This window comes from Bidens hawaiensis, unplaced genomic scaffold (assembly GCF_021521415.1).
Source record: "Bidens hawaiensis isolate Kalapana, Puna unplaced genomic scaffold, B.hawaiensis_p1.1 tig00032747_1, whole genome shotgun sequence".
Lineage (NCBI taxonomy): Eukaryota > Viridiplantae > Streptophyta > Magnoliopsida > Asterales > Asteraceae > Bidens > Bidens hawaiensis.
In genome coordinates this window covers 14,053-27,167 of record NW_027495583.1, presented here as the reverse complement: position 1 = coordinate 27,167, position 13,115 = coordinate 14,053, and the positions used below count along the sequence as shown (strand labels likewise).

The following is a 13,115-nucleotide window of genomic DNA, read 5'->3' as shown; positions in this document are numbered from 1 at the left end:
TTAACTAACGCTATACGATAAAAAGATCAAATGAATTTTCTCTCAAAATGATCATTTTTTCTACTTTTCTCAAATTTCCTTGTAACACACGTGTGGATCTTCAAAGTAGGTGAACTCACACGTGTGTAGATGTTTATAACATATGATTACACATAACCTTATCAACACATATACATATATTAATTCAAGCATATTCACGTAACAATAATGTATTTCAATAATCATGTTATAATCTCTCATAAATCACAAAAAATGAATCCGATGCGAATTCACTTACATAACGGTAAAAGATTAAATGATTTTCTCTCAAAATAATCAATTTTTCTACTTTCTTTTCTCTATCGATCTCGTGCACACGCGTAGATCTTTAAAGCAAGTAAATTTACACGTGTGTAGATGTTTATAACATATGATTACACATATACACACATCAATTCAAGCACATTCACAGAACAATAATGTATATCAGCAGTTATGTTATAATCTCACATAATTCACAAAAATTGAATCTTGATGCAAATTCACTTACATAACAGTAAATGATTAAATAATTTTTCTCTCTAAATTATCAATTTTTCTACTTTCTTTTCTCTATCTCGTTACAAGTTTCGCGTAGATCTTTAAAGCAAGTAAATTTACACGTGCGCAGATGTTTATAACATACGAATACACAAACTTATCTACACATATAGATACATTAATTCACTCACATTCATAACAACGATGAATTTCAATAAAAACACAAAAAAAAATTGAATCTTTGTAAGAAATCAAACAAGCATTTCACAATTTCTTCACTAAAACCCTAATTTTACCCCCAATTTCATACCCAACTAATCAAACAATTAAAACCCAAAATTGACAAGAACCCATGTGTAAACAAGATCAAATCTGCAATCGATTGATTCCAATTGAACAATTAAGCAAGAAAAATATCAATTGACGAGAAATCGACCTGAATCGGGTTCCTGATTTGGGTAACCCAATTGATTTGATGTGAATCAGAAAGTGAGCTGGCGATTGTATTGAGATCGAGTGTTGGATTTACGATTGAAACCCTCAAAATTTAATTTGGGAATTGAAAAAAAAAATTAAAACCCTTTGGCGAAATATTTGGTGTCAATTGGTAGTTTGGTACTTATTAAGAAGAAGAACATAAATTGACCTCGTTGACTATTTTTGGGTCAATTGTTAAAATGCCCCTAAACTTATATTTACATTACACTTATAAATTTATTGTTTTGTTTTTGTTTGTATTAAAATTTTGAATTAATGATAATTGGATTTTTATGTTTGTTGTGATAATTACTATATGGATAAAAATAAATAAATAGTAGGAAACGAGAAAGCAACGACTAGAGATACCCTTAATAATAATAATAATAAAAATAATAATAATAATAATATTAATATTATGAAGAAAAAAAAGTGATAAGTATAAGATGATAGAAAACTGAATCATAATAATAATAATATGAAGAAAAAAAAGTGATAAGTATAAGATGATAGAAAACTAAATCTTAATTGTATATAACTAGTTTTTTTAACGGCGCAGCTGCTAAAACACCAACGTTGAAACATGAGTGTTGGTAAAACTCAAGCGCTACGACGGTGAGTCTGTGCGAATTCGGTCTGTGTCAATTACGTTCACGGCGGAAGAACAATTGAAGACGAAGATGGAGGTGTGTGCAATTACAACTAAAAAGAAAAAGGGACTACTAAACCATGTGTGCTACTATGCAAAACCAAAATAAGCAAAGAAAAAGAGTCTTCTTAACCATGTGTGCTACTGTGTAAAACCAAAATACTCATTAATAGTTGTCCAATGCTGGATTCAAACCCTAATGGTGGTCAAGATAATAGAACTAAGTGACTTCTAACAAATAACACAAGCCACACTACCAAAGACTTATATATTGACTTCATTCAATAAATATATCTTGTGTACAAAAAGTCTATAGAAACTTCTCTATTATATTAATTATATAATAGATCATATTTGTTTTAATAAATTATTTATGTAAGTAGTTGATAAGGGTTTTTAAAATTAGTAAATAATACATATTTTGTTTCATGTTAGTGTAGTGGAATGATGAATCTAACATGTAAAGATATGGTAACTAAGGAAATATACTTGTTCAAGATTAGCCTGATGATAGAATTTTTTGTTTTTGATTTATAGAATGTTTTTTGTTAAATTTATTAGGCTTATTTTAAGCATATATATTATACGAAGCTTGATAAATTTGCCATCTTAAGTTCTTTAACAAACTAACAATACAGATATGATGACTGAGAATTATATATTTAACTTATTGTGACTTGTAACTTTAAATTTTATATTAGTGTAACTATTTTTTACCCTTAGGCCTTATGGTTGAATATCATTTGATCGTCATTCGTTTGAACCGTCAAAATTTTAAAATCACAATGGTCATATATATTCTTTCCTATTCCCACTAAACAATTTTAAATTTAACGTTAAAATATTCATATTTGTGGACCGATGGTTGAATAATGTGAAGTGCAAGATCACTATTTGATTAATATCTAACAACAAGCAGACAACGTACACAGATCTATACTTTAAATGGCAAGTAAAATAAAATCAGCATAAGCATCACTCTTGCCCATTTAGACACGACAAATATAGTTTTATAGTAATTTATATATAAAATATTAATACAAAACTAATATAGTTGGTAACTAAGAGCATTCTCAACCCATTCTCTAAAATTGTCAAACCCATATAATTTAGGGTAAATTTTAAGAAAACCATCAAAATCACCTCTCCAATCCATTCTCTATTATATGGATGAGTTGTATGATAACTAAATTAAAACCCCAAATATAGAGACTCATTTTTGATCCATATCATATAATATACCACCTATCTCCCAATTACCATTTACTATATAACAAGACAAAAGAGAAAAAATTAATAAAGAATTAATTTATGGATATGAATAGAGAATAGAATGTGAAAGAATTTTGAAAAATAATAAACAAATTTATGAAATTATGTTTTTTAGCTAAATTATAGGGAAATAATATATGAAATGAGCTGTGAATGCTCTAAAGTGTTATGTTTGTCCTTTTCTAATCATTATCTCTCTCTTTTCATAAAAAAATATTCATCCATCCTATATTGCAATATATGTAATTCAATAAAAGTAGTTATTCGTTGATAAATTATGTTTAAAAAATCACAAAATAAAAAGTGATTTGAGTAAAACTAGAAAATCTATACGACTATACATGTTTTGCTATTATATATATCAAGCTACCTCTTCTTTGGGTAGCTTTATGAAGGAGAGGAGGTGTGAGCGTTTGTTGCATGAGTGCATACCTGGTGTGGTTAAACCTATTTCAATTGTAGATACCTACTCGTCGGACTGGTGAACCCAACTGGATTTCAAACCTTTTCTTATATTTTATTCAACCTAAAATATTGTTTACCGATTAACTTGCTACTTAAGGCCCCTTATTTTGTAGGGGTGTTCATGAACCATAGAAAGCGACTGATGTGACATTCGTTATTTTCGGTTTAAATTGTATTTGTATGGAAAACCCGACCCGTTTTGGTCTTTCAGATCCTTCGTTATTAATAAAATATTGGGTTTCATGTTCATTTATGTTTCACAATTGTCGGATCAAGAAAACACCCTTTACGGTGCCTTAAAACACCATTTTATTATTAAAAACAACTTAAAACGAACTTCATGGACCCAAATCACCAAACAACCAAAGCTAAAGGGGTCTTTTAAACTAATGGATAACCCTTACTTTTTCCACCACCATCCACCTAGTTTGATCATTTTAACCTATCCTAATGCATGTAACTCTTGAAAGCAACATTATGGCCAACCTTTAACTATTTCCCTATATAAACAAGACCAATGCATCCCATTTTGGTTTGCTCATTCACCTTAAACTCTCCACAATCTAGATCTAAGTATTCTTCTTCAAACTCTTGATAGTTTGACTTTTTAAGGTCAAACTACTTCTAATCTTTGTTTTTAACTAACTCTTGTTAATTAAAGCTTGTTATTATAGCTTGTTTAAAACATACTCCCCTTGTTTCCTTAGCTTTCCCTTCTCCGGCCATGGTCGGTTTAGGTGTATTGCTAGGCAAGGCTTCATGGAGGACTATTATAGTCCTTGTTAAACACTTTAATTTATGCTTTAAAATTTTGTAAGCTTACAATTGTTGTTTAGTTTCTAATTACTTTAGTTTCCAAATCATTTAATGAGTTCTATGGTATTGGGTATGTGGCAACCATCCTCGGTTTCATTCCGAGTCAAGGACCGAACCAAAACCGAACTCTTGTTCAAATACTTTATTATTTACATGTTTTATGTAAGACTTGAATATTATCATTTCTAAGTTTATTATAATAAGTTCTTTGGTATTGGGTATGTGGTAACCATCCTCGGTCTTATACCGAGTCAATGACTGAACTAAACCGAGTTCACTCGATTAAGACACACTAGTTGTGTTTTGGGCCACCGAATCTCATATTTTTCTTTAAAACTATATTATAAACTAATTTTAATTGGTTTCTCAAAATACTATGTATGTTGGATTCAACTTGATCTTATAACAAGTTTGGACCGACAAAGCCAAACACTCGCTTAACGGGCGTTAAGGTTCTTCCTAATAGAACTACACACTTGGTTAAGTTTCTTTTGTTTTCATTGAGTTATCTCATAACATTTATCACTTTGGAATCTCGACTTCGGTCTTGACCAATTAACAAGACTCGAACCGAAAAATTTGAACACTCGTAAAATCTTGTCTTAGTATCTATTTAACAAAGGATCTTGCAATATCGCAATTATACCCAAATACTTACTTAACAAAGGTTAAGTGAAACTAATGAATAGAATACCGAAACCCGATTTCGAGTAAACTTACTTTTCTAAAACAATTACTTTAATTCTTATGTATTTACACTTAAACCCTCAAATTTAATTATTTATCTTACTTGTCATGTTATTTTACTTTAAAGCTTTTAAGTTCATCTACTAACTCAATACCCTTTTTAATCTAGGCCTTGCTCGTTGAACTTACCTTTCCGTTTTACCGCAAACTAATCCCTCAAGTTACCTATTTCATGTGAGTACATTTCATCCCCCGTTTTCCTTTTTATACTTTGGGGTAACATGCATACATATTCAAAACAAGAATGATTTATAATACTCTATCCTCAAACCACAAACTCTAGGTTGTATGATACTTAGAATACTTGCTGTATTGTGTGTTATATGTTTCATATGCTTTACGTTCACGAGTGTTTATTTATATGTTGTTGTTGAGCCTCAATAAGTGTAACATTCGTCAATTTTCGAACCCGAAAACCGGACTCATTTAAAATTTTCGATGTGATTCAGTTAATTATACATATAACCACATGTTACATATTTCATACGTAATAGTTTTCTTTCCTAAAGTTATTTAATAATATTATTCATTACTAATATGTACGTTAATAAAAATTATAACACTCATGATTTTTTTCTCTATTCAAATATTAAATAAATAACATTACCGATGCATAACCAAAGTAAATCATTTTAATCTAGTTATGTCACATTTATTTTTGTCACATTTATTTTTACCTAAAATTATTTATTTTTAAAAGATGAAAAATATCTTCCTACACCATTCAAATTTTGGTCAAACCTCCTCCCCCAAATCACTCTCCTAATCAGTTTTAGTATAAATATTCTATACTAATCAATTTTAAAGAATAACCTCCTTATTTTAAAACATTTTAAAGAATAACCTCCTTATTTTAGTATAAATAAGAAATCACTCCCACCCCTTTCATTCTTGCACCACTCTTTAACAAGTTCAAGAGATTATTTTTTTTCCATTTCAAAGGTAGGGTTTTAATTATTCAAGCATTCTTCATCTTATTTCTATTTATTTTGAATTCTTGTTCATACTAGTTAATAAAATGGCCATACGACCATAACACAATAATGTCTAGGAATCCACATAATCCATACACCATGGTGTATAGGGTGGATGAGACAAAGAACACAAGGAGATGATCGATTACACGAAGGTCACACTTGAAACGTTCTTACATTTTTGTTTTTCTGTTTTGAATCATTATTTTTTTGTTCAAAGGACCCAAGGATTTTTGATGATATATGCTAATAAATGTTATATAATCATATCCAAAAAAGTCCATAATTTTATTTCATCAAAATCCTTTTCAGAATCGTTAGAATATTGCTTTTAGCAATATTTCAGTTTTGCCATTAGATATAGCTGTTAAAGAAAGAGGCATACCTTGTTCATAATAAACTGAAAAAGTGCAATACCAAATTCTATGATGTACTTAATTGAAATACGGTTCTAAATGCTATTTTTACGCATTTTAATTCATTCGTATGAAATTGCAATCAATATTTTATAAACGGTGCGCAGATTCGTACCTTCTGATTTGCATGGCTGTTTTGGTCTATTTAGGTTACGAATTTGCAAAACTTTTCTGAATGAAAGTTGTTCAAAACATTCTAGTTTAGTAGACTGGAAAGTCTTGATTTATAATAAATTTCTTTGATATTTTAAATACCTTAATCAAAACAGAACAGTTTGCTGTCAAAAAACTGATTTTGTTTTTCATCTTCCTTTTTGATCCTTTCCTTGTTTTTATCTTAATATTTATACATTAGATTTAGTATTCTTTAAACTTTCCGATCCCATTAGTTAGTCTTTAATTATTATATTTTTTTTTATTTATAGTTCGAGAGGTTCGATCGTTCATTTTCTTTAAAGTGCTTTCGGTTGTCATTTCAAGTTTGGCTTTAATCTCAAATGTGAGTTTACATATCCCCATTTTTCCATCTTTCATATTTTGGGGTAGCATGTATACTTTATTTTACTCATTTTTATTTCACATCTATTCAAAACACAATTCAATATATGTGTATGTGTGATCATTGCATACTCTATAATAATGCTCTATGTGCTTAATTGTTTATTTTATGTTTGGTGGTTGGTATCCCATCCTCATCTATCCTCATCTAGTATGATCATACATTTACCCAAGTACATTGATTTCGTATCAATAAGAACGAGTCCACATCTATTTAATTGTTTACATTTTCATAAGAACTGTAATACTCATCATTTACATATAAATTGTGGTTTTTATCTATATATGTATCTCAACTAAAACTTATGTATTCTCATCAACATTCGTGTTGACAAACTCTATTTTTATACATGCTACAGGTACAAGTAATTTACGTTGATCACGATTGAAGATATTAGTTTTTACCTTAGGATATTTATCCAAAAAATAAATATGATGTAATTTTTTTGATTATTATAATTGTGTACTTGTTTTGATATTAATGAATTAAATAATTATTGTCACTTTAATTAGTGTCTTTTGAGCTACTGTCCAATCAATACGTTACGCCCCGGCATGTTCCGCCTTTGGTCGGGGTGTGACAATAAGTATGATCATACGCACCCCTAACTACTTTAGCCTTGTGCTAGTAGAATATGGCCTCATTATCTGAGTATGTCGGTTGTTACCGATTAGAAAGGATCCTAATTTATTTATGATTTATATACCGCAATTGTTGCTTTTATTTATAGTTTCATATACGAGTTGTGGATTTTGCCTCATATTATATATACTCAAAACTATGAAATTGCTCACCAACATTCATGTTGACAAATATTATTTTATGCATTGTCACAGGTTTGATTATTTGTTGATTGGAGTTTGAAGATGCTATCTTATTTTGAGACCGTTTATGTTATTAGAAGAATGAACAATTGAATTCTTATATTTGATGTTATTTTGTATGAACAAGATGTGTTACTTTTGATGATTGAATGACATTAATGAGTTGTTTAAATATTGACATTTTAATAGTGTCTTGTGTTCTTGAGCAATCCGTTGCATCTCGGCATGTTCCGCCGCCTTTGGTCGGGGTGTGACAACCGAACTGCCCAAAACGAAGAAAGACGGCCGGTTTGAAACATATACAACCAGTTCATGGTTAGGTTTTAACAGTTTAACGATTTGCGATGTGGTTTATGGTTTGAAACTTGAAACCAAAAATATTAACCGAACCAGTCGTTTAATATTTATATATTTATTTATTTTATTTTAATTAAAGAATATAAGTTTATTATGTGTGTGTACTAAATATGTGAATAATCCTTATTACTTTAATAAACTTAATGTAAATTACGATTTAAAAAGTTTGTCTAAAGCCGTAAAACCGGCTGGTTTGGCCGACCCAACCAACCAAACCGGTTCAATCTGTCCTTTTGATGGTTTAAACGCAAAATGTTTGTCACACCGGCTAAACCAAACTGTAAACATCCTTAACATTCTGTTTATATTATAATATATTTTTTTAACTAATAAATACATATAATTTCTTATTTTATTAACATTTTTTTTATAAAATTGAACATATAACAAATTCTTATTTTATTAAAATTAAATATCTGTAACTTATCTATAACGTTCGTCAAATGGAAAGAAACGAGATTACTATAATCAAGATAATATAAAAATTAGTATTAAGAAATGAAACATACAAGTATACAACACAAAGGTTATTAACTTATTATTCCATAATATATGGGGTTTAAAATGTAACATCCAAAAAGTGTGTTTCAAGACACGACAGTGGTGGACTTCATGTCTTCATAGTCCAATTGTACAGAAGTACATTGTGTCTCACTGGTCCTATATTTCAACATACTTACCTTTTTTCCAAGTGATTAAATACAACCAGAATTGAAACAAACACAACCTAAACAATGAATACAATCATCAATTCATCATTTTAATATATCTTTTAAATACAACAAGAATGTAGATATAGGTATATAGCATGTCTTCAAAATCTAAACTAGCTTTGATTCTCCTTGTGATCATACTTCCGACCCGTTTTTCCCCTTAGAAGATGACGAGTCGGATAACAGGCTGACCACAGCATCATCACGCGCATGCAAAGTCAAGTTTTCATGATCTTCAACATCGCGATCAGTAACATTTTCATCATCATCTGATATAAAGTGGGCCCACTTCTTATTCTTCACATGAATAATGGCCGGGTAGAGAATGAACCCGAGAACGAGAACTCCACCGGTCACTAGAAATGTTCTTGCGGATGCCAGACACATAACGAGTACAAGTAAGAAAGCAGGAGGCACACACAGCAATGTTGCACCGAGTGTTTTGAGAGGAACTTTATAAGGCCTGTGAAGATCGGGTTCCTTTATTCTTAGTTTTATAAACGCTGCGAATTCAAACAGCATTCCAATTGCGTAAAGAAAGTTGAGAAGTTCCAAGATTTCTTGAAAACTCATCCATGATAGAAAGATTACACCAGTTGCTGAGCATAATATGCTGATTGTGGGTGTCCCAAACTTTGATCTATGAGAATTACATAATTCAGTTTCTGAAAACAAGAAATCTTGAACAATAGTCGATATAAAATAATAAAGATTTAAACTTTGAACTTTGAAGACATCTTAGTTTAGCGGGCTATGGATATAAAGTTACATATCATGCCAAAATGATATAAAATCAAATAACTTGCTGATAAAAATGAAATCTTGAAAAGATTCAAAATTTCAACTTTTAAGGATATCAAGTTATATATTATGCCAAAATGATAGAAACAAACAATTAAAAGTAGTGATCAACAGGAATCTTGAACTTCAGTCGAGAGAAAACTATAAAGGTTTAAACTTTGTACTTTGAAAGACGTTTTAGCTTAACGGGCTATAGTTATCACATTATTTATCATGCCAAAATGATATAAAATCAAACATTAAATACTGACAAACAAGAAATCTTGAACCGGAGTTAATATAAAACTATACAGATTAAAACTTTGAACATTAAAAGATGTTTTAGCTTAACGGGATACGAAAATTGTGCTATGTATCATGCCAAAATGATATAAAATCCAAAGTTATGAACAAAAAATCTTGAACTGCGGTCGAGATAAAACTATAAGGATTAAAACTTTGGACCTCAAAAGACATATTAGTTTTCCTAGTAATTTTGTCCATTCATTTGAGAATTGAATGGTTGAGATTAGATTAGAGAAATTATCAAGTGTAAAACAAGGGTAAGGGCATAATAGAGATAACACATTTGTTGACTTTCTCTCTCCACATGCAAGACACATGTCAAATTCCTCCATCATTTTAAAACGTCCATAACTTTTTTATACTACATTGTTTTTTCAAAACAATTTCACCATAAAAACGAGTGTTTTTTTTATCTTTTATATGAGTACCATATTGCTTTATAAAAATATAAAAAAAATTTCGTGGGTTTTTACAATGTGTGTTTATCATAATTGTGTTTTACAAATTGTGTTATACAATTGTGTTTTATTTTTTCATAGTGTTTTTTGCATTGTGTTTTTTACATTGTGTTATTTAATTATGTTTTCATTGTGTTTTTGTCATTGTGTTTTTATTTTCGTAGTGTTTTTTCCATTGTGTTTTTACATTATGTCTTTTTCATTGTGTTTTTCATAGTGTTTTATCTTCCGGCGAAATTTTCGAAGACTTTTCCGGCAAGGTGGTGGCGGTGGGCGGTGGTAGTTGTAGGAGATGAGTGAAAATTTAAGTGAGTTTTAATTAAGTGGGTTTTAATTAAGTGGGTTTTTGAAATTAAATTAAGTGGTTTCAATATTAAGGTAGTAGACTAAAATACCCTCCTTCCTAGCCTTCTTAGGAAAACCAAACTTCTTATTTGATCATTTCTCATAAAATCGAACAGTTAAGTACTTAATAGTAATGATTGAGAATTTTAAACTACAGTCAACATATCTTGAACTATTTAAAATTTGAACTTTGAATGTTAAAAGACACTTAAGCTTAGCGGGCTATGGATATCACGTTATATATCATGTCAAAACGATATAAAGTCAAAACAATTAAGTAGTAGTTAACAATATATCTTGAGCTAGAGTCACGATAAAACCATATAGATTCAAAAGTTGAGCTTGAAAGACGTTTTAGCAAGGGCTATGGATATCACATCATAAATCATGCCAAAATAAAATAAATTCGAACAATTAAGTAGTGATGGACAAGAAATCAAATTTTAAACTTTGAAAGACGTTTTAGCTTAACGGGCTATGGATACCACATTATACATCATAACAAATAAAATGAAACAGTTATATAGTAATGAGCAATTAATCTTGAACTACAGTCAGAGACTCAAATAAAACAATAAAGATTCAAATTTTAACTTTGAAAAGACGAATTAGCTTAACAGGCTAAGGATATCACACTATATATCATGCCAAACTGATATAAAAACAAACAATTGAGTAGTAATTAACAGTCAATATTGAACTACAAAGATTGAAACTTTGAGCTTTGAAAACTGCTTTAACCTCATACCAAACTGATACAAAATCAAACAAATAACTAGCAACAAACACATACCTTGAAGCAAATACAGAAGGAAGCATCCCCATCTCACTCATACCAAGAAGTTGAAAAGCATCACTACTCATTTCCGCTTCAAACAGCCCTAAATTCGACATAGCAGAAGCCGCTTGAATCCACCATTTCAACCAAGACCCCCCAATCAACATCCCAACTTCAGCAAAATACCCATCACTCCAATCCCCATAATCCGAATCCAACGACCCCGTTCCCACCAAAAGAGGGATCAAATACGAACAAACCACGAGTATAACCGCACCATAAAGAGCCTTCGGAAACGTCCTGCTGGGATCTTCAACCTCACCCGCAAGCGTACTCGCTTTATCCCAATAATTCAAATTCCAAAACATATTATTGAAATACCCCCTCCACTCAACTTTCTTGAAATCAACCGAAACCCATCTTTTCGGCCGAATCTTGGGAATCGAAAGCAAACCCATTACCACAAATGGGAACAACGAGAAGCCAGCAAGAACAACAGCAGATGTTCCAACGATATGAAGACCTCTATAGTTCAAATAAGTTAACAACACAGTTATCCCTAACAAAGCAGGTATCCTAGCATACAACTGGTCAAAAACTGGAATTGAATGTTTAAGATAATCAAGAAACAAAACAGGGTAAAGAGCATTATCCATGACCCCACTAAACCACTTCCAAAACCCTTCTTGGAAACCCCAAAAGGACCCAAAAGCTGATGAAATCCAGACAACATAGCCTCCATTTTCAGGGAAACTTGTGGCTAGCTCAGCTGTAACCAAGGCTTCTGGTATGCTCCAAAAAATGGGGAAAATCAAGAACCCTAGTAAAGAAAGTAAAGCACCACCACCTGCTTTGACCGAGTCTTCAACACCAAATGGTCCACCTGAAACCTCATAGAAAATTAGTGCAATTAGAGGTAATAAAGATAGTTTAGGGTTTGATGATTTCTCGATCAAGACTGGATTTTTATTGCCACCCATCCAAGAAAGGATGGATCAAAACAGGTTTCTTGATGGATGGATGGAAAGATTTGTGATTAATGTTCATGGAATCAAGATATTTGTTGCTGACTGTTTATTGTGATAATTAAATGATTGACAAAATCTTGTCTCCCATATGTTTGCAAGCCACAACTACTATTTTAAAATGTGTGACGTGTGAAGTTGATTATTATTATTATTATTATTATTATTATTATTATTATTATTATCTGAAGGATCTTGCTAATATTATATTTGATTTGATTTTATTTTATTTCTTAGGGAATTAACTACAAGCGTGAATCATGTGCGGAGACGTTCTTGTATTCACTGATTAGTTTTTTATTTTTATCTTTTTGTATGGCAATTGATTATATGGTGATATTTGAGATTATGTGTTGAAGGTTCTCTGCCAATGATGTTGTGAAGGAGTGGTGAAGAAACACATACTTAATCCTCTAAAAGCTTATATCCATTAAGTCCACAGAATATGGGTCAAGTACAGACCGACTAACGATACGAGTTCAATCTCCTGAAGTTCAATGACAGAAACCTGCAAAACAACCACCGTGAGCTCGTTACGGGAAGGACAAGAGGGGGGGGGGGGGTCTTCCCGTAACCACCCTCCGGCGTGAGAATAAGTACAATTTCGGTGAAGATAAAGTACATAAGTATTTAGA

The 13,115-nt window shown here is 30.9% G+C and overlaps 1 protein-coding gene across 1 annotated transcript; it reads right to left on the bottom strand.

The window, feature by feature from the left end:
- Window positions 1-8,750: 8,750 nt before the first annotated feature.
- Window positions 8,751-12,500, bottom strand: LOC143583955 (putative polyamine transporter At3g19553). The gene is made up of 2 exons (XM_077066122.1): window positions 11,471-12,500; window positions 8,751-9,428 (listed from the first exon to the last, which is right to left on the bottom strand). Exons 1-2 carry the CDS (start codon window positions 12,433-12,435, stop codon window positions 8,924-8,926), a joined length of 1,470 nt encoding a protein of 489 aa, XP_076922237.1. The 5' UTR covers window positions 12,436-12,500; the 3' UTR covers window positions 8,751-8,923.
- Window positions 12,501-13,115: the final 615 nt, after the last annotated feature.